Source organism: Enoplosus armatus, chromosome 5 (genome assembly GCF_043641665.1).
Source record: "Enoplosus armatus isolate fEnoArm2 chromosome 5, fEnoArm2.hap1, whole genome shotgun sequence".
NCBI classification, from domain to species: Eukaryota; Metazoa; Chordata; class Actinopteri; order Centrarchiformes; family Enoplosidae; genus Enoplosus; species Enoplosus armatus.
Genome location: NC_092184.1, coordinates 17,847,935 through 17,869,061, shown reverse-complemented (window position 1 = coordinate 17,869,061; position 21,127 = coordinate 17,847,935). Strand labels below are relative to the sequence as shown.

The following is a 21,127-nucleotide window of genomic DNA, read 5'->3' as shown; positions in this document are numbered from 1 at the left end:
GCAATGAATGACACTGATAGTTTGTTAAATTCAATCCAATCTCTTTTAATGACACTGTTGTTATATATTTGCAAACATAATTTCCAGTTTTCTGGCAGAAAAGAATGCTTATAGCAAAAGCTTTGTCAAGTTTTTTTATCATTGGCATGCCCTGTTTCCTCATCTGTCTTTATAGGTGATCCATGACTACCCCAGTATCCGCCAGGTCAACCTCATTTGCAACACCACTAACCTGGCCGTGGTTGCCCCGCTGGGATATAATGGCCTGCTCATCCTCAGCTGCACCTTTTATGCCTTCAAGGTACTAGCTGAAGTGTTTATAACTGTAACATGACTCTAAAAATCTAAAAATCAGAAGGTTTGTAATGACTTGGTTTCTGTGACACAGTGTTGAATGTGATTTAAATGACAATGTCACAATTGAGAGAATAAAACTCACTGAAGCAAAAACAGTGTCATCTCAAAAGTAAAACGAGAGAGCTGGTAGCGTAACGGCAAAGCCAGCAGTGAGAAAGAAGCAGAGGGAACTGGACAAAGTTATAAGTCTTACCATACAAGGACACATGTTGATGGAACTGTAGGTTCTTATGTGTAGGAACATGTATACTCATGTATGTATGTGCAGTACATGTCTTACTTCAAGCTGCTTTATTACATTACATTTATTTAGCTGGTGCTTTTATCCAATGTGACTTACAATAAGTGTATTTCAACCATGTGGATACAATATGTGAGAAAAGTCACACAGGCATAATGTGAAGCAATGATTGAACCATTGTTTGTGTTTGGCGATCTACAACCTTTCAACAGCAGAAAATGAAATTGTATCACACTAAACACATTATAAAGTCAATGTTTGATTGTCATGTTTGTTGGCCTGCAACCATTCATTTTCTGTAGGGTGTGATAGCAGAATGGTAAAAGAAGACAAAAGCTGATATACACTGCAAGTCAAGCACATAAATTAAGCGTGTTTATGATCACAGCAGCTGAGAAAACCAGTACTACCCCATGTTTCACCTAATTCACTTACACATAATGATGAGGTTGGCATCAGAATTATAATGGTAATACAAAGGCAGTGTCTATTTTGGTCCTGTAAAGGCCTGTAATCAAAAGCTAAAAGTGTTTTTCTTTGTTTTATTTTCCTAATTTAAGGCAGAATCCATGGAACGATTCACCAACTGTAAAGAAATGTATGGATATTTGCTTACACTTTCTCTCTGACTCTATCTCTCTCTCCAAGACCCGCAACGTCCCAGCTAATTTCAACGAGGCTAAGTACATTGCCTTTACCATGTACACCACCTGTATTATCTGGCTGGCCTTTGTACCCATCTACTTTGGTTCCAACTACAAAATTATCACCATGTGCTTCAGTGTCAGCCTCAGTGCCACTGTGGCTCTGTGCTGCATGTTCGTACCCAAGGTAAGGCTGAAGCTAAAATCCACAGTTTCTACTTCTCACTCATCCACATCTTTGACGTATATATTTCTCCACATTTTTCAGTCTCCCTCATCATTAAGCTTCTGCTTTCAGCCTCTGAAAATACCTTTTTTCTAGTTGCTTGTCAGGTGTCCATTAATAGTGTATGTTAGGAAACTTCAAACATACTGTGATTGTAATCATTCTAAATCAGTGCGCAAGGTATATTAAACTGCAGGTAACCATAGCAACAGTATTAATACTTTATGCTACTAGTTAACTCTCGCTGTTGAAACAGACTTAACCATGAGTTAAACTCACTACAATCTTTTGTATGTGGTAGGTGTCCACGTTATGACCTGAATAATGCACCCCGAGGTGGTCTGATCTTGGAAAATCTTCGCCATGATGGGTTTATTTTCATATGTCAGGACACCTCGTTGAGTATTTAAGTCAATCTGTATAATATCTATAAGAGCAGTTCGGCCCCTATATGAATATTTACATCCTTCTGCCAGAACACAAGAAAGAAGAACTGTTTTTTCACTTGTGTATGCAATACACCACAATTTGGTTTGGTGTGTGAATGCTTAAATGTTATGATAAAGTACCCCAAAACACCCATTGCCTGCGACCATATCGACAGTCTTGACAGTAACCCTGTTATTACAGTGGTAATGCACAGGCAGCACTCCCAGTAAACACCATGTAACTGAAAGTGAGTGTTCAAGTTAAGTTTCTGAATAAATCATAAGAAACTTGAAATTACATTTTCACCAAATGCCTGCATTGAAGTGAAAATGCTAATTTAAAATGTGATGTTTTCTCCCACTTATTATAGCTAGACATTCCTGCAGAGCTTCAAGGAGAAAGTTTGTGCTTAAACAACAGCAGAAATGCAATCAATAAAAACAATTAGCTGCTGCTTCTGTTGAGAATAGTTTTTTTATTAGTTTCACATTAAAAATGTGAGTCATGAAAGCCTTCATCACTTCTCTAAAAAGAAAGTTTATTAAAGGACAGTTTTGTGTAGACAGTCAGCATCAACTTATTTCCCAAAACAGACACAGTGACGTAAACTTTTTTGAGACCTGTTTTGCTGTATTTAAATAACATGCATCATGTTTTATTTCACATCAGGTGTACATCATTCTAGCCAAACCAGAGCGTAACGTGCGCAGTGCCTTTACCACTAGCACAGTGGTGCGCATGCACGTGGGCGACGGCAAATCGTCCTCAGCCGCCAGCCGTTCTTCTAGTCTGGTTAACCTGTGGAAACGCAGAGGCTCTACTGGAGAGACACTCAGGTACATCTGTGTGTGTGTGTGTGTGCGTGTGTGTGTGTGTGTGTGTGTGTGTGTGCACACTGGAGGCTTGTTGGCCAGGTTAATTCCAGGTTACTCCTCAGTTACAGTCCAAGGCACCATTTCTGTAATGGCCCCACTCAGAGACTATTTATGGTGTGTGTGTGTGTGTGTGTGTGTGTGTGTGTGTGTGTGTGTGTGTGTTCGAGCTTTCTGAGAGATTGATTCTCTGAACTCCCCGGAGTCTGCTTGACTGTTCTTCTGACCCTAACATGAACTGCAGACAATTGCCTAATGGAGACATGGCAAAGAAAGAGAGAGAGAGGAGTGAACTGAGGAAGGGAGGGTAAGGAGAAATTTGGAAGTAGAAATCTGAATACAGAGAGGAGGGGATGGACAGAGAAAAACAGAAGTGATGGAAAAGAAAGAGAAGAAAAGACAAATGGAATAGTGTGAAAATGAGAGACATAATAACTTTCACAGTCAGCTTAAGGCCATCCACAAGTCATCTATGGTGACAAGGAACCGATCAAAGGACACAAAGGGAGTGACGCACAGCCACTTGCCCGGAATGAAAAGGGAGAGAAAAGACAAGAACACATTTTCGTTTGTCAGCAGGTTACTCCAGCTCACCCCGCTTGGCAAGCAAGATTTCAATCACACTCTTATGAGAAATGTCAGGAGTGTTTCCATTGTCGTCCCCTTCATTCCTCTCTTCCCCTCTCCATCTCTTTGGGTCCTATCTTCCTCTGTGGGTGGTGGTAATTGGCAGGGCTGTCTGTCTCCTCAGTGCAGGGCTGGAAGCTGTTTCCTTTGAGATGCTGTCATTGTGTAGTCTGAACAGACGCAGACAGACATGAAACCAGCAGAACAGGTGGGGGGAAGAATATTTAAAAGAAAGAAATATTTGACTGATGTTTGAACAAAATGTTTGAGCTACTGAAGAGTGCATGGTTTACCTTCACCAGACATTAAAATCAGCCTCAGAGCTGAATGAGATGTAAGATGAGATCAATCAAGCACTTTATTATATGCAACATGTGTTACAGCTAGTAGCAGGTCTGGTCTGGTACTACTTGCTCCAAAGCCTTCTGTAAGAGACTCTTCCTATGGGATCAAATGAGTAGATCACAGAACTGTGTATGTGTGGGTGCAGGTCGACATGTGCAGCATATATATGTGTGTGTGTGTGGACATGCGGTGTGTGTGTGTGTGTGTGTGTGTGTGTGTGTGTGTGTGTGAGTATCACAGAGAGTCTATGTATGTGCGGGTGTGTGTGTCCCCAGGGTGATTTGAGTTCTTTTCACCCTCAGCCACGGTGGTGTGAGGTTTAATCAGAAGTTCCACTATAGATTAATCACACTAATTAACCTGACAAAAGGATGAGACGATGGGAAGGGGGGGGGGGGTGCATAGTGCGGTGACTGATGTGAAGCAGAGAAAAGTGGAAAAAATTGTAAGATAGAGGGAGAAATATAGGAAGAGAGAACCTGACAAAGAAAAATGAAGAACATACTGTCGGGGAAAAAATAGAACAGAAAATGAATTGTAGTGAAATGACTCTGCATATGAAGTCCAACTGATTTTCTGAGGCTGAATCAAGGCTCCATTTGAATATGTTTGTATCTATTATATGACATTACTCATCTAGGATAATACATTGGAACTAATATAGAGCAGGCACAGTTCACATAATGATTTTTCAGTGTTTTGGCTCATAATTCTAATTGACTACTAACAGGTGCTTTTAGATTTTCTCTACAATGTAAGTTTAATTGTGTTGTCTTTCCTTTGCAACTTTAGTATTTCATTATGTCATTATGTAGAGAAATCTTATTCAATACATGCTTAAACAAGGAGAGGTTGCTGTCAAGATAGACTTAAAATTATAATGATCTACATTTGAAATGTCATATGATGTGACAAAATGCAAACAAATCCACTGAGCAGAATGTTAAACAAAAACTATACATTTTATCTGAAAGAAATTGCAAATAATGTCCAGTATGTTTCTAAAGCCCACAAAGAAAGAGTCTGCAGTTGGAAGAAGTCAAAGAAATCTCAAGAATATGTTCATAATCTTTAATCAGAAATGTTGTTCATTTTAGACTAAACCAAATTAAATTCATCAAACTGACAAAAAAAGTTTAAAACTACTAATTAACTGAAGGTGGTAAATCTACCTCCAAGCGCTGAAAACAACCCCCTCTTTCTCTCTTTCCTTCCTGTTCTTCAGCTCCAACGGTAAATCAGTGTCTTGGGCGCAGACAGAGCGCAGCGGTTCACGTGGCAACCACCTGTGGCAGCGGCTGTCCTTCCACATCAAGAAGAAGGAGAACAATCAGACTGCCGTCATCAAGCCCTTCTCCAAAACGTCTGAGGAACGTTACTGTGGAGGGGGGGACCTGCCCCCACATGTCCCTCTGCCCTCCCTCCCCTCCATGTCCTCCCTGCCCAGTCATCCTGACTCTGTCACAGACAAGACCCTGTACGAGCTCTCTGAGGCAGAGGAGCACTACTCGATCACGTACCGGCCGCAGACGCCCTCACCGATCAGCACAGTCAGCCAGAGGCTCGGGGCGGGTTTTGGGGAGGAGCCTCAGATGGCTGGTATTCCACAGTACCCGAGCAGCATCTGCAGCGGCGGCAGCGGCAGCAGTTGTGGTCCCTCGAGCAGCGGCTCTGTCGTCGCTGGGAGTGACGGCCGTTTGGTTGCTGTTGACGATCACCCAGGACGACCCCAGAGTTCACTGATGGATCAGATCAGCTGTGTGGTAAACCGCTTCACTGCCAACATCACCGAGCTCAACAGCATGATGCTGTCACCGTCTCCGACGCACTCGCACACGCACAAACACACACCTCCTTCTCCTCACCCCGCCGACCCATATCTGTTACCACGTGAAATTCAAATGGCCCCGACCCTCACCACCTACGCCGACGTTCAGCCCCTCCCACCTGTTGAGTCCAGCATGGGGGGCCGGGGTGGCTGTCTCGTACACCCTATTCCTCATTCACCTTACCCCCTGCCGCCCCCTCACCCCCAGACCTCCCCCTCTCTCTCCCCCATGCGAGGAGGCCTGATCACCTGCCTCACTGACTCCCCTCTGAGAAGGGCGGAGTTGGAAGAGGAGCTTATTGCTTTGACTCCACCGTCGCCTTTCCGCGATTCCCTGGCATCTAGTAGTGGCTCACCTATCTCAGAGACAGGTCTGTGTCTCCCCCCAGTCCCCTCCCATCCTCCCCCCTCTCCCCCTTCTCCCAGGTACAGCAGACTGACACTCAGAAACTACAGCCAGAGTTCATCCTCACTGTGAGGCAGAGATGACAAGTAAAGAAAACGCAGAAGTGAAGAGGAGCACTCAGAAACAACAGTCAACATGAGAAAAGAGTATGGGAGGATGGAAATACTGAAATCCATTCGTCCCTACATGGAGTAAAAACCTGAAGTAAAGGAGTCGTGGAGGACTGGTTGGTGAAGACACCAAGCTGCGACAGTCGGCTGTGTTAGTGTTTACATGTTTGCAGTGAGATGCAAGTATGACAAGCTTGCCCACGTTGTATTTTCTTAGTGCTGTTTGTCACAAGTGGGGCGTGAAGAACTGCAAAAATGGCCACTATAACTGTTTTGGTGTCTGTAAAGCCAGAAATCACTCTCGAAGGTCTAGAGCTATGTGCATTTAGGTTTGGGTAGTGGCCTTAAGGTAACATGGCTATCAACTAATTAGAGATTGTGAATGTGTGTGTGTGTGTGTGTGTGTGTGTGTGTGTGTGTGTGCATGAGTATGTTTTTGCTGTATCTTAGTTAATGAGAGGTAATGGCAGCAGTTTTGATGAGGTAAGACTCCTAAAGACTGTACGGACTAAACACTAAACAGAGGCTATCAAGGGCACATATATGCTCACACACAAACACACGCAGTCACACACACAAACACACAGGTGTGAGCACACACAAACACATACAATGAAAGGGAAAAACACTGTAAATATATGAGAGGTTATGGATTTTTCCTTTGGTGATAAAATCCATCATGCTTCTGACAAAAAGTGCATTGTGTTAACATACCAGGCTGTATGTTGCTCTGAAGAACCTTCTCACAAAAACATCTTTTTATTCATTCAGCTCCCCATCTGTTCCCTCCACGTAGCTTTCTTTTCCCCAGTCCTTCTTTCTCTTGCTGCTTTCTTTTTTTCCTGCCAGTATTTCAGTGTTTTCTACTCTTCCAGTTTTGTTTTTTCTTCAGAAGTTTGAATGTATATTTTCTACATGATTCCTGAAGTAGTTGGGACCAAACCTTTTGTACCTCTGTGTCTGTGACTCGATAAAGAGGGAGAGGAGGGATTGACAAAGACCAGGCCTTGTTTTACCAGAAACATCTTAGTCTTTAAATCTTGTTCAGGTGGATTATTGGCAGAAATCTGACCTCAAAGCTTATTTCTAGTGTGTGACATTTACCAGAGCATTATGTAAGGCTTAGCTGGATCCCAGTCATGACATTTCCTCTACACATTGTGTCAGCGGGACACAAGTGTCACTCTGTTTCATCAAAGACAGTGCTTTGAATGGGATTAATTGGATTAATTGGTTGCACAGGTGCTGAGACCTTTTTGAACTTCTCCACTCGTTTCTGACAAAGGGAGGCAGAAGAACAAAAGAGGTTCATATTGTATGGACAGACATAAAAATAGTCTCGATATTTTAATCTAAAGAAAGGGAATCAGTAAATTGCCAAAATGTCAATCCATTGCTGTAAAGTAAGGTCTCACGAAACTAATCCCAAATGTCATCCAGGTGGTAATTACATTTTCTCTATTTGGAAAGGCATTTGGCAATAATAGTATATCATTGCTTTTTGTAGGAGACAGGGTTGATATTATATGGAGAGAATTACTGTTATTTGCATAAAGGTCAAATTCAATACCACATGTTTATGCATCTTAATATTTCAATCAGAAATGTCTGTGTAGACGCGTAAAGAGAAGTAAAACAACCTAAAATATCTAATTTGGCTGTTTAAGATTTGGGTTAAAAACGTATGCGTTTTAAATGGAGTGTTGTACTTATATGTGCACACTGTAAGTACCCATGCATACTAGGATTTGTGAGTACCCAGAGTAGTGCTGGGATATAAAATGTGCCGATGAATGCATTCACTAAGATGCTTTTGAGAAATGGGGCCTTGGCTTTGTGTCAGCTCCCTCCACAGAGGAAACCACTCAGCAAAGTAAAGAGAAAAAAAGTCAGAAGGTTGTGTGTAACACATACACAAACAGTTTTAGACATTTGATATGAGGAACGTTATCTGCAGCAAAGACGAGGATTGGTATATCTGATGTAATTAGACATAATTCAAATTGTTGCCTGTGTATTATTGTCCGTCATGATCTCCATATTTTCCGCAGCATATGCGTTGTTCTGCCGTGACAGCTGACTGGTGCAGATGCGGTCCATGGTCTGATTTCTCCTCGTGAGTGTAGTATTTCTGCTCTACAGTAGCCAGCAAGAACAAACTCAGACAAAGTGATTCTGTAAATAATAAGGGCATGCAAAGACAGTTCTGTTTTGTTTCAGATGAAAGTAAATTTATTTACATATCAACAAAGGTGAAAAAAAGAAAAAAAGACATGTTTTTGAACTATGTTATAAGACCATACAGTACCAATATGTGTTACGACTACAGAAACTGTGTTACTACTCTGAATGTGTGAGTGACCATTCCTATTCAAATGTCTTGTAATTCAACAATATAATAATAATAATTAATATGAATATGATTATTGTGCCAAAGGGGTTAGGGAGGGTCTAGCTTACTAGCTCGTGGGTACAAGTGGTTTCGTAACAAAAAATAAGAAAAAAATGTAAATGTAAAACTGTTTCTATTGTTTTGGATATTTTCTATATAAATATTCCACATTTTCCAGTGTAAAAGCAATATTATCCATACGTATACAAGGTGCACATCTGAAGGGGTTTCTTAAATCATGAACAATGTTTTAGATTGTTGTTCTTTTTCATCCTGCTGTAATCTCTGGTGGTCTATTCAACTAGGAAGATGGTGGGTAGATAAGCTGACATCTTTCTTTGCATTTTCTCTAAATCTTTATGTAAAGAGAGGGATACATTTCTAGTTACAAAGAAGTTTTGCAGTGTTATCTTCACACTTGTTGTTCCACTTTTTCCCACCATGCGTGTCTGGTTCAGTCTCTGATCTAAACTTTAAGATCCAATCCAATCCACTGATGACATAGCTGTAGTGTGAGGTAGTTAAGGAGGTGATTTGTGTGTACCATTCATTACAGTTTTTTAATTTTTTTTTTTTTTTTTGCTGTTTTTCAAGAAGTGTGCTGGTTAATTAAGATACAAACCTGGTCTGGTGTAGCTACAGTATGTCTCTACAACTCAGAGCAAGACAATAAAACTAAGTTGGTACGCACAATCAACATCTGAGATAACTGTTCAAAGACTTTTGCTCATGATAGGGATAGAAATTGACAGAAAAAAGGCATGAAACGAGAACTGTCGGTCTTAATTGTTGACATAATTTGTTCCTGTGTCAAAGTGCTGTTCGTGCATCATCTAATATTAACAATCTGGGCACTGACCTGTTGTCAAAAAAATAAACCAGTGCCATTGTTGAGGTGTTACTGGGGAGGCGCTAGTTTATGTGCTGCTGTCAGTGACAGTGTTTAAAACATGCTGAGAGAGTAACGGGGAGCTTGCTTCAGCACTTCAGCTGCGTGTTATCAGCCCCCTGGGTGCGGCTCGACAGTTGTTTGCTACCTCTGCAGAAAAAGGCAGGATCAGCGCTTACATCTACTGCTATCTTATTCTCTTTAAGGGCTCAGATCCTTGACATCATCTTTTAGACAAAAGGATGTTGGTCGTAAGACGGCAGCAGGCTCATTATGAAATTGCAGGAAAGGTTAAATTAGCAGAGAATCATGTTCTCATATATTCATATAAAAATAATGCAGGTAATGATTTGTAAGCTCATCCTAAACTCACTGAACACAGGGAGATAAAAATGAATCTGTCATCTATTGTAGCATTTTGACAAAATAAGATGTCAGGTTTCCCTCTTGCATTTGGATCCAATCTCTTTAGCTGTCAGGGGATTTTTACACCTGGTGAAATTTGGGACTTTCTAACAATTTCCTTGAGAAAAGCGTAGTAATCGCTCCTGTATGGCAATGAAAGAAGTCGAGCTACAGCAGTAATGCAGACAGGACATTTTGTTGACAAACTGAGCTTTCTGTGCTAATACCATTGCTCCACATTTTAGCCCTGCCTCTAGGATCACAAAAAGCTACCACTCATATTAATCTGGGGTGATCTGAGTTATAGATATTTCCCCCTCGTATTCTATCATGCCAAAACATGATGATGACGAGTAAAATCTTGTGCTCGCCAGCAAGATGATCTCCTGATGATGTCTACCCAAAATACTGTTGGCTGACTTATTTTCGTAAATGCACTCTAAAGAATTGGATTGGTAATCCCTGCGCTCAAAAATACTTTTAATCCAGACATGCTCATCCGCTGATCGGAGGGAAAAAAGACACAAGGTCATTTATTTTATACATTTTGAATGAAATTTTAAAACCAGCTCACTGGTTTGTCTGGTTGTCTCTCGATCCTTAAACCCTGGTTCAGAGCCAGATATATGTAATCACATGTTTCCCTCCAGTATTGTTTCTAACATTTTAAACAAGCCTCGGTTTCAGACTCATTTAGTTTTGGATTGCAGAAATCAGCATCTGTGGGCAGATTGGTGAGGTACTGACGAAGGATGAAGGACCTAGAATCACAAAAACCTGTTCATTTAGGGATTTATCGATCTGACTGGCTCTGCTTTGCGATGGAGCAGCCTATCCCACTGCCCTGCCTGATTATTTGCTTGATTTGATACAGAAAACAGAACTATGTTTACTGTGTAAACACCACATAGACATAGTGTCATGATGGACACATTCGTGAGTGTAATTTGGTAGATATCACTAATTCTTTCTTGCCTTTTAACAGCGAGTGAATAAATCACAAGTGCGGTGATATGCGAGGTAACAACAAAAGTGTTGAGTTGGGTTGGGTGTTGAAGTTCTTGTATACATTGAGGCTGAGATCAACCGGCCCCTCTTCCCTCAATCTGCCAAGCAGGAAGTCCCTTCACATTTCTGTTAATTCTTTTCAAAAATGCAAAAGAAGTATTGCTAGAAACTGGTATTGATAATTGTGGATACCCAGCCCTACTGCAACAAATTATATATGGGACTGAAATCTACTGATACGCTTAATGTGCAGACTGAGGGAAAATGCACTCTGTAGACAGTACCTGCATTTTCAGCATAACCTAAAGGCATTTAGACTCTACATTGGGTCTACATTGAACAGAGCTTTGTAAGATGTTTGCATATCAGTGTCCTGAATAATGAATTCCTGGTGGTTTGGATGAATCCAGTCTTGCTGCCGCCGGTTTAGTGAAACCCTTGGCCCCGGGGGGCGAGTGACAGCTAGATGTCTTAAAAATCATCAACAGTATTTTTGTAAGTTTGTCTGAAGCTGCTGATTTGAATGTTGCTTTTTCTAACTTAGTAAAGAGCATGTGTGTTTTAATATGTGGTTGTTTCCTCAGCCAATAGAGTAAAATGACTTATTTTAGGTGGTTGGAGTTGATTATATAGTGCAGAGGAGATGGAGTTGCGTAATAAGAAATTAGCTTCTGTATTATATTGATTAGAAGTAAGAGGGGAGTTTGTGTATGTGTTTATTTGCCACAGGATTTATGAGAAAGTGGAATAACGTACTAAGCAGGTCTGCGTGTGTCTGTAGGGCATCATTGTTTTGCATACAGAGCAGGCAAGTTGCAGAATTTACAGTATTGTGTATTGATGGTTTTTGAAATATATTTAGTTAAACAAACTCATCCCATGTTTCTATTTATAGAATCCAACCAAACTGAGCTGTGATATTACACCATGTAACTGAGATATCTTTGCAGGGCATGAGGGGGATCAAAGCAACACTAATGTGGGTGTTTTCTTTGAAAAGTCAGAAAATACGGTGTTATGCTGTGTGCTTTTTATATGGCCCTGCTTTAAATTCTGATGAGATTCTATTTTCAGTAGAGTGTTTGACAGTAGAGTATCAATAAGGAGATGAATGTTGCCTAGAAGTGATGTTTACATTCGTGCTGATCACTTGCGATAATCAAGATTATCATGTTTAATTACTGACTTCAGTTGTTGTGACATTCCACAAGCTTGTAAGCAAACGTACATGTTTTTGCGTTTTTCCTTCTGAGTGGAGAACGAATTTCACTTCTTCTCGACAAAGGCAGCTCATCTACATGTAAATGAAGGTGCTGTGTTGTGTTCCAATTTGTTTACAACCCAGATTTATCAAAACCTTAATTCAAGGGAGCTCACTGGAGCGGCTAGTTTGGGCTTCATTTTGATAAAAAGAAAATGATGATGGGTTACCATAAACGGAATTAAAGGGAAGTGGAATGAACTGAATTCCCCATACTGTGTGTAGGATGAAGTATGTTTTTTCTATATTCATTTATAAGTATTCATTCGCTCCAGGCAGAAAATGACTATTAAGGAAATTAAAATTTATTCTTGTTATTCATTTAAAGAATAACAGCAAAGTCGGGCTTAAATTGCAGCATATCCCCAGAGTCCAGTGGTGTTTTATCACTGGGTTGTTAACATAAGTTCCTCCACTCAGTGCCAACTTTCTCTCATCTTTTTAGTTCAAGTGCTGCTGCATTATTAAGCTCGGGTGGATAAACACTACAGAAATACGAATAAACTGGAATAATATCTACATGAGCATCTGTGGTCAACAAATAATTATATAGGCTATTTTTTTCTTAAGCTGTTAAACAATTCCAACATTTTGTAAATGTGATAAGGACGGCTTAAATTCATCATTTTCTAAAGGAAGCCTTGTAGGGTTTATCCACCCTCAGGGACATTTGATAGTTAGCGAATAACTTTTAATGAACATGGCTTTGTTGTTTTCTTTTCTTTTTTTGTCCCTCCAATGTTCAGAACTGTAGAATGTAATTTGATGCTTTATATTGGTGTGATAATGGAAGATGGTTTTTATATTTGGATATTTGATTCTCTATTTAATATTTTCACTCAGCTTTGTGAAGTGTGCAACGTGAGAATATATGGCTCTAGCTGTTTGGAAATTTCACTATGTTTCTAAGTGGCTTTTAGTGGGGGGGTTGTAGACGTCTACTTTAGGCAGCTTTTTATGTTCAATTTTACTGTTTTTTGCCCACAAATTAGCTTTAGACGTAGATAAGATGGTTTACTCTCAGAAAGGTTTCTTGTCTAAATGAACTGCTTCCAGATTGTGCTGGGCCACATTGTTTGTCACTGGTGCTGGGGCCTCGTTCACAGACTTTTTGGAGGCTCCCAACAGATCTGGCAGGAAGAACAAGAGCAGTTTTGACCAAACAGAGTTCTTCTCATCTCCCAATTAATGAATCTTTATTTCCTCACTCCAAACTGGCCCACGGTGAGGCTGTGTGAAGGCACCTCTCTGAGCTGATCTGTGGCCAGTGGGAACAGTAAAGAGAAAGGAGTGGGCAGTGTTAACAGGATGCTCCCTGTACTTCTAATATAACTACACAGTGTTTTTGTTTATCAGAGGACACAAGAAATGAGGAGTAGGAAGCTTTTCAGAAGAGCCTGGGGCATGGCTTCACATGTACATCCTATGTAGATGTGTTTTATCTAACATTGTTTGATTAAAGTATCAGCCAATAAATCCACATTTATCTTTTATGAAATTCCCCCAAACCCTTCAAATCATCTAATTTCCCCCCCAGGATCAATAAAGTATTTCTGATTCTGATTCTGATCTGGCACAATTGTGGGTACAACTATCCATAAATATGTTCATATGGTAGGTTATCAGTGTTTTCGGAGGGGCTGATCAAGGTTAGGAAATTGGACCATGCATGCTTAACAGTTAACAACTTTTCTTGAGATTTAATGTCATTTCTGTCCTGCTCATCCCATTTAGCAATACCATGTTGCTCTGATTGCTCTGCCCTTGCATCTCATCCCTAGCTTTTCTCCCTTTGTCATAAGTGGGAGGAGCTGATGATCAAAGAAGAGATGCAAGGCAGGAAGTGCAGATGCATTAATGGGATCTGAGAAGAACCACAAGCCTCCAGACGCCTGTGCAAAAGGACACACAGAGAGCACTAGAAGTTAGATGAGCGCAAGGCAGCTCGAGCTCGCTGCACACCCACGTACCAGGAAGTAACTCTGTGATTTTGTAACTTTATCGGGTAAGGGGACACATGAATTCAATCTTTTGTTGGGCACTTCTCTCTGCAGAAACGGTGTGCTACTGCAGCACTTTGGCATTAACAGGTGGATTTTTAAAAGTCACCATAGTTTGACTCACTGCAGTCAAACGCCCACCCACTGAGCGCCAGGAAAGAGCTGGAGTAGCCTTCTTAAAATGGCAAAGTCGCAGGGCATTCATTAACTCTAACTTGCAGCTCCTCATGATGACATGGTTGTCTTCGTGTTTTTTTCTTACTGGGTTGTAACCCTCCAGTCAGTGTGACCACCATACAGCAGTGCTGTGGAGACAGGAGATGGGATTTGGGGAGGAGGGGAAACTAACTAAGAAAGGGTTTTGCTTTTTGATTTTCTTTTCTTGCCATTGATAAATCATTGTGTAAGTGTACTACAAAGTACCTTGGAATCATTCTTGAAATCATTATTAAAAAAACTATGATTGACCTCCTTGTCTTTTCCATCTTTTTAGTCAAATAGTCATTGTTATGTAATAAGAAAGTTACAACTATTTTAATACAAACCCGGTGTAGAGAAGATACAGTATACAGATCATGCAGTCAACCTGTGAGTATTCATCAGGCTTTTGATCCTGGGTCAAAAACATCTGGTCAGTTAATCTATACACATCATAACTAAACCAGACTTAGCGATTAAAAGTGGTCACTGCAGCGTTAACAACTAGAAATTCAACTTGTCTGATGGTGCAGATGAAGTAAACATACACAGGATTTATTTTCTTCTTTGGGACATATTTGTTCTACAACGAAACTCAAAAGACTCCACAATTGAAAAGGGTGAAATTTACAGCTGAGAGGGCAAAAAGAAGCTGCCAATATCTCCTTTGGGGTTACAATAATGTCTTTGTAATTCTATAGTTAATATAGAAATGTGTAATACCAAAGTAAAGCAATGTCAGATCAGGCAAACATGGGTATTAAAATCATGGATCCCAGACAACAATAAATGTTTTGTTCCTTTGTTGTGGAAGAAATGTGTATAAACTTAAAAACTCCTGTGTTTAACTTCATGTGACTGAACAGAATACAGTAATGTAAGCTATTGTGCAGCAATTTTACAATAATTGGATACATATATAATAATATAATAATCCTGCAGATTTTTACTTTATTAAACCGCCAAATGAAATGCCATTTTTCTTGGTCATTGTCAGTATAAAATTCTGACTTCAATGAGTTTCTGTTTTTTAATTTGGGAGGAATAAAACACTGGTATTGGATCAGTACTCTGTATCAGCAGAGATCCTGCAATCAGGATCCCATACTAACTCCAACTAAATTGTACAAGGCACGACATTCACGGGATCCATACTTTCCCACAGCATCATTCAATTACATATAAATAAATAATCATTGCAGCCATCATCATGCAAAAGTTAGAACACAGTTTGTGGAAAAGAAACATGGACCTTACAGTTCAGGTCTGGAGAAAGAAAGGTTTTTCACACCTTACGTTTACAGTCTGCATTGGTTTTATTTCATCCAGTAGTTGGACAAACTCCCAGTTTCATCGCCCACGATAAATGAACTCAACAGTCTGTGAGTATCTGGCCTGCATGTTGAACCCAGTCAGTGGAAGCTGCTAGACAGCACCTTGACAGCTCCTGCGATATTGGCTTCCTCCTCCATCTCCTTCAGTGTCACAGTGACACGGCAGCCAGTATGACAGAGTGACACAGCTCCGCTATGAATCAGTCCCGAAAACATTTCACTCATTTAACTGAAGGCAAACAGGTCAAGACAATAAAATTACCCTGCCATCTTTCATTCTCTCTCCCCATCTCCTCCTGGTCTCCCCAGTTCACCCTCTTTTATTTCCCTCTGTTACTTCTCTCCATCACCCTTTTCCTTCTTTTTTCCCACCTCTCAGCACAGAAATTGCTCTCTCCAAAATGAAATTGTTGCAAATGATCCGCTATTCAAGTAAATGGAAAAGATGAAAAGGAAATAACAGAAAGGCAGGAATCCAAAAGGGGGGGGGGGGGGGGGGGGTAAAGCTAGAAGACAAGCAGGTAGAAAGTGGTTTATTGCAATGGAGGCAATTTGTGCCAGGATACATACATGTAACATTCACAAACACATTCATCAGCTCTGCTAAGTAATTGATGGGTTTATTCAAGTATCTGTAGTAACTGCACCAATATTTACTGCGTCCTCCTGCGGGATTCTCCCGTGTGTTTGTCTCTAGAGGAATATGCATTGATTTAATGCTCAAAGATAACCATAGTTTCCTCTGCATTTCAGGTTAAAATAACCAGTTTCAATGTTTAATGTGGGACAATCTCTATAAATGTCATAAGTAGCATCATTAATAACTCTCTTCAGTAAAGATGCAGCTTTTTTTGCACATGCACTATATTGAACTTGTTCCCAGTTTACACTCATTGGCTGAAAGAAAAAGACCCAGATAAAATAATTAGGTTGTGTATTGTTAAACTTGCTCTTCAGTGACTAATCAGTAATTATTGATGCTAAAGTGAAAACAGGGGAGAAGAAATCAATGAAAGACAATAAATTAACCTGGTAGAATATATTTGGAGCAATAGATTCTTGTTTGGAAGCAGCTACTCTTCGCCTCTTTGTTCCTAATCCGACTCCGACAGTTTGAACCAAAGAGAAACTTTACTTAAAGGAATAGTTTGTCATTTTGCACACTTATTCACTTACACTGATTTGCCTTCTAGACGAGAAGATAGACACCACTGTAAGTGAAATATTAAGCTACAGCCAGCAGTCGGATAGCTTAGCTTAGCACAAAGACTGGAAGCAGAGGGAAACAGCTAGCCTAGCTCCGTCCAAAAACAAAATCCACCCACCAGCATCGCCAAAGTTCACTAATTTACATGTTGTGTCGTTTTTGTGTAATCCGTACAAAAACTGTCCAAATAACAACAAATGTGTTTTTACGGGTGGTGATATGTGGAGCTTTTTCTTGGCTGGTTGCAGTAACTTCTTCATGGTGACGACAAGACTATTATATTGACTGATTATAGATATAATGTATTAATTATTGAGGCTTAGAGGTACTGGAAGGCAGATTTTGTTACCTTTGGACGGAGTTAGGCTAGGCGTTTCCCTCTGCTTCGAGTCTTGAAGCAAAGCTAAGTAGCTGCTGCTGGTAGCTTCATATTCACAGATATGAGAGTGGTATTAATCTTCTCATCTAACACTCTGCAAGAAAATGATGAAGCAGATTTCAATATCAAACTAGTCCTGGTCAAACACATACAACGTCCACAAAGAATCATAATGCATGAATACTTTATGTGCCTGATATTAAAAGGAACATAAGGACCCAGAGACTCAAAAAATGTATCTGAGGATGTTAGATATGATGTTATAGTGCCCATGAGAGCCCCTAAATCCCCAAATGTTCTCCTCTGCACCCCCAATAACCTGGTGTGCGCTGACACGGCTCAGTTCGCTGCTGAGTATATGAGGGGTTTGATACTTTAAGAAAATAAGTGAGTGAACCTTTGACTTCCTACATTTGCAAATTAATAGATCTGCTTGTTGTGAGACTTAGACTTTGTGCATGGCATTAAAAAAAAAAGAATAGAATGAAAGCAGGTAATACAGCGAGTAATCCTCATACATAGACAACATACATTTACTGTAATCAGTGTTGTTTGTTCCTATGTAAATGGCATGTTGTGAGTTCTGTGTAGTCAGATGGGCCCTATATATAAAGTCTGTGTGGGCAAGGGGTGTAATGGCAGCATGTGGTTAACAATGAGTGTCAGGCTGTGCGTGCGTGTGCATGGACATATACATTCGCTGCGTGTATATACATAGCATGCATGTGTGGGCACGGACATATGTACGAGGAAGGTGAAAGCATTTCACTCCATGGCGCACGGTTCTGTCGTGTGTAGGTGTGTGCGTATGGCTGAGGTAACTGACCGTGAAGCCGCACCAGAGGACTTAATTTAAATGTGAAGGATGTAACATTAACACCACGAGGCTGGAGTGGCCAACCCCACTCTGTGATGGAGTGGCTCCACCCACACCTCCGACTTAATGAAACGCTGCTCTTGCATCCTTTTACCGACTGAGCAATGTGGGTACCGCAGGCGATGATGTTAGAACTGCTAAGAGATGTTGTTGGACACAATATGAACAGTTAAACCTTCCCAGCTGTTCAAATCATCATAAAGCTCCCATCAAGTGGAACTAAAACATGATTAACACACTGACTGGAAGTGTTTTCTGGGTGACACGTAAGCGACATGATGAGCCAAATGGCTTTCAAACAGCATGTTAATATATAAATTAAAGGCACTTAAGTCGCAGATGTTCATCAGGTATTTAACAGCTTCGAACATGACTCAACCAGTCTGAACTGGGGACCGGAGCGAACGCTTTCATAAATGACATTGATTATTACACTTATATTAATTGCAGTAATTCATTCAGAGTTTAAATTTGCATAAATGTAGTGTTGTACCTCTACAAAATACAGGAATGATCAGATTCAAATGGCTGCTGCAGTTTCAAGGGAGGGAAGGGAGATTTTTTTTTATGTGGTAGGGAGTGAGGAACTGTGCAGGGAATACAAAGAAGGGAAATACAGATGGAGGCATGCTGATTATGCTCACACACGCTGTACACCTGTAAATGCACACACACACATACCTACATGTAGACTAAAACTCAAACGATAGGTTGATTTTTCAAGCAAAAATAGCGAATGTTCTGTGGTTGCAGCCTCTTAAATGTGAGAACTTGCTGCCTTTCTCTTTGTTGTGCCATTGTAAACGTATTATCTTTGGGTTTTGGACTGTTTTTGAACAAAACAGGATATTAAAAGACGTCAGTTAATCAAGAAAATAATTTAATTGGCAGGTATACAGGTACACAGACAGGTTCTGTGTCACATAATGTCTGTTAGTGTGTATATGAAGCACCTCCGTGTGTGTGTGTGTGTGTGTGTTGGGGAGACATGCACAAGAAAACAACGCAAGTCGGAAGTATGGAGAGGGGACGACAGACTGAGCGGGGAGGAGAGAAACCAAAATGACATGGCAGAAGAAGTGTGCTGGAGTGAGAGAGAGAGAGGAAACCAAGCAAGCAGAGTAGGGAACAAATCTGTGGGTGCCAATATAGCAGAACTGAAAGTCACTTGAGTTTTAATTTCCTGCCAGTGGAAGCGAGAACAATATCAAGATTGAAACACGAGTTTCAATGAGTCACTCTTAGAGGGAGCTCAGTGGGCTCAGGCTGTTAACATTCATAACACCATCCCTCCGTCTCCGTCTCTCTGCTCTCTGATCCTCTATTTTCTGTTATTGCATAGGCACACACACACACACACACGCTTACATACGTGCACACCGTCACATAAACGCAATAACATACACATGTGCCCACACTAATGCACACACTTTCACACAAACAAAATGGCACTAATGAGACCGCATGACTAATACCTCTTCAGTCCTTTCTTCAGTTGAGTGCTTATTATGGTCTGTCAAGGAGATGAGTCAGTCTATGTCATGGTTACTATGGTGATCAAAGCCTCCAGCACTTCCCTTAAGTGCCCACTGGCTAAAATAAGCTCTTTAACCCCTTTGACTACAGGCCTATCAGGATACAATGACATAAACACACCCAGGCAGGTTGACTCTCTGACCTTCCTTATTCCTCCACAGGGAATATTAGAATACCACAACATTGAAAAGTAAATTAAACAGCAAACTCAAAGGAAGAAAATGTGACCTTATTGTCCTATTTACATTAACTAATGGAAATGGTAACATTTGAGGCTCAATACGTTCAAACACACTCAAAGGGGTGATCTGAGGTTGATCCTGGTGGTGGATCAACCTCAGATCACCTCTGTGAGCCTTTCTTTGTGTCTCTTTGTGCTGCCCGCCGCCGGCTCCTGATGTGGTGTCATTTGGTCTTTCTGGCTCATCACACAAGCACACATCACATCACAGACCTTATTGATGCTTCAACTTTGCTACATGACCAAATTACTAATACAGATCTTTTTAACCTTTTTAATTTTTTATCCTACCATAGCTGAGTGCATGTGCGGTCCTGAAATGAAATGGTTGGTAATGAACTGATGTGGATAGTTAAGACAATGTGGATTTTACAGTTATACAGTTAGATTTGGCAGAAAAGGCTTTGCTGTTTGAGGAAGCTAATAAACACATACATGAATATTAAATCTTAGTTAAATCCACAATACGCAATACCACATAAGGCAGTTGGGGGGGTGGAATGACCTGCGGCAGCCAATGGCGTTGGCATGAGCGTGATCATCAGAGTTACAGTGATCGTGTAGGGTTATAGGCTTGTTTGAGAGGAGTTACAGCTTGCTGTTGTGGCTGAGGAGTCACCTGGGTGCAATAAATAAGTGAACACTGGAGCCCTGCAGTGTGGAAGCTGTTTATTTGTTGGACAATTGGACTTTTTTTTTGTTCCATTGTGGGAACACCTGGCTGTGATTTTTCTGCCATGACAAAAATGCTGTGAAAAATGCCTAAAGTATTTACAAAAGTAGGTTCTGAAAACACAGAATATATATCTGTGTATTTTGATGTATAATGTATATGTATATAGAATACATATCAGTGTAACAATAAAAATAACATATAAATATGCTAAGTGTTCCTACAATATGTGTATTTTATTATTTATTTCTTTAATTTTTGCATGTTTTTAAAAAAAACTATGATTATTACAAATACATTTTATTTCTATTTTTACTGATATTCAACTAGAAATATCCTTGAAGCTAACATGATTTGTCAAAGATAACGTAAACGGTTATACCAGCAACACCTACTTTATTTTAAATGATTTTTCAATGACTCCCCAGCTGCACTCGCTTGACTGCAAGCGGTTGTTCTTTAAAGTCTACTGCGCATGCCCCCAGCTGAAGGGTCATATGACAAGGAAACCGAAACCAAAAAGCGAAGACAAGAGTCGAGGGCGAGAGACTGGCTCGTGTGTGGTTCCTCGTTTGCTGTAATCTCGGCAGACAGAGAAGTGGAAGAGTGTAAAAGTCACAATAAGCTACTTACAGCTGGCTG

At 40.5% G+C, this 21,127-nt stretch overlaps 1 protein-coding gene across 2 annotated transcripts in view; it reads left to right on the top strand.

The window, feature by feature from the left end:
* Window positions 1-6,047, top strand: part of grm5b (glutamate receptor, metabotropic 5b) — a 49,880-nt gene extending 43,833 nt beyond the window's left edge. Inside the window, exons 14-18 of one of the 2 annotated variants that reach the window (XM_070906282.1) lie at window positions 176-301; window positions 1,247-1,429; window positions 2,567-2,733; window positions 4,967-5,394; window positions 5,464-6,047. In XM_070906282.1, coding sequence (XP_070762383.1) covers window positions 176-301; window positions 1,247-1,429; window positions 2,567-2,733; window positions 4,967-5,394; window positions 5,464-6,047 — 1,488 coding nt within the window. Of the gene's footprint in view, window positions 1-175; window positions 302-1,246; window positions 1,430-2,566; window positions 2,734-4,966 lie in introns of both variants that reach the window. The other variant, XM_070906281.1, reaches the window with a different exon arrangement.
* The last annotated feature ends 15,080 nt before the right edge of the window (window positions 6,048-21,127 follow it).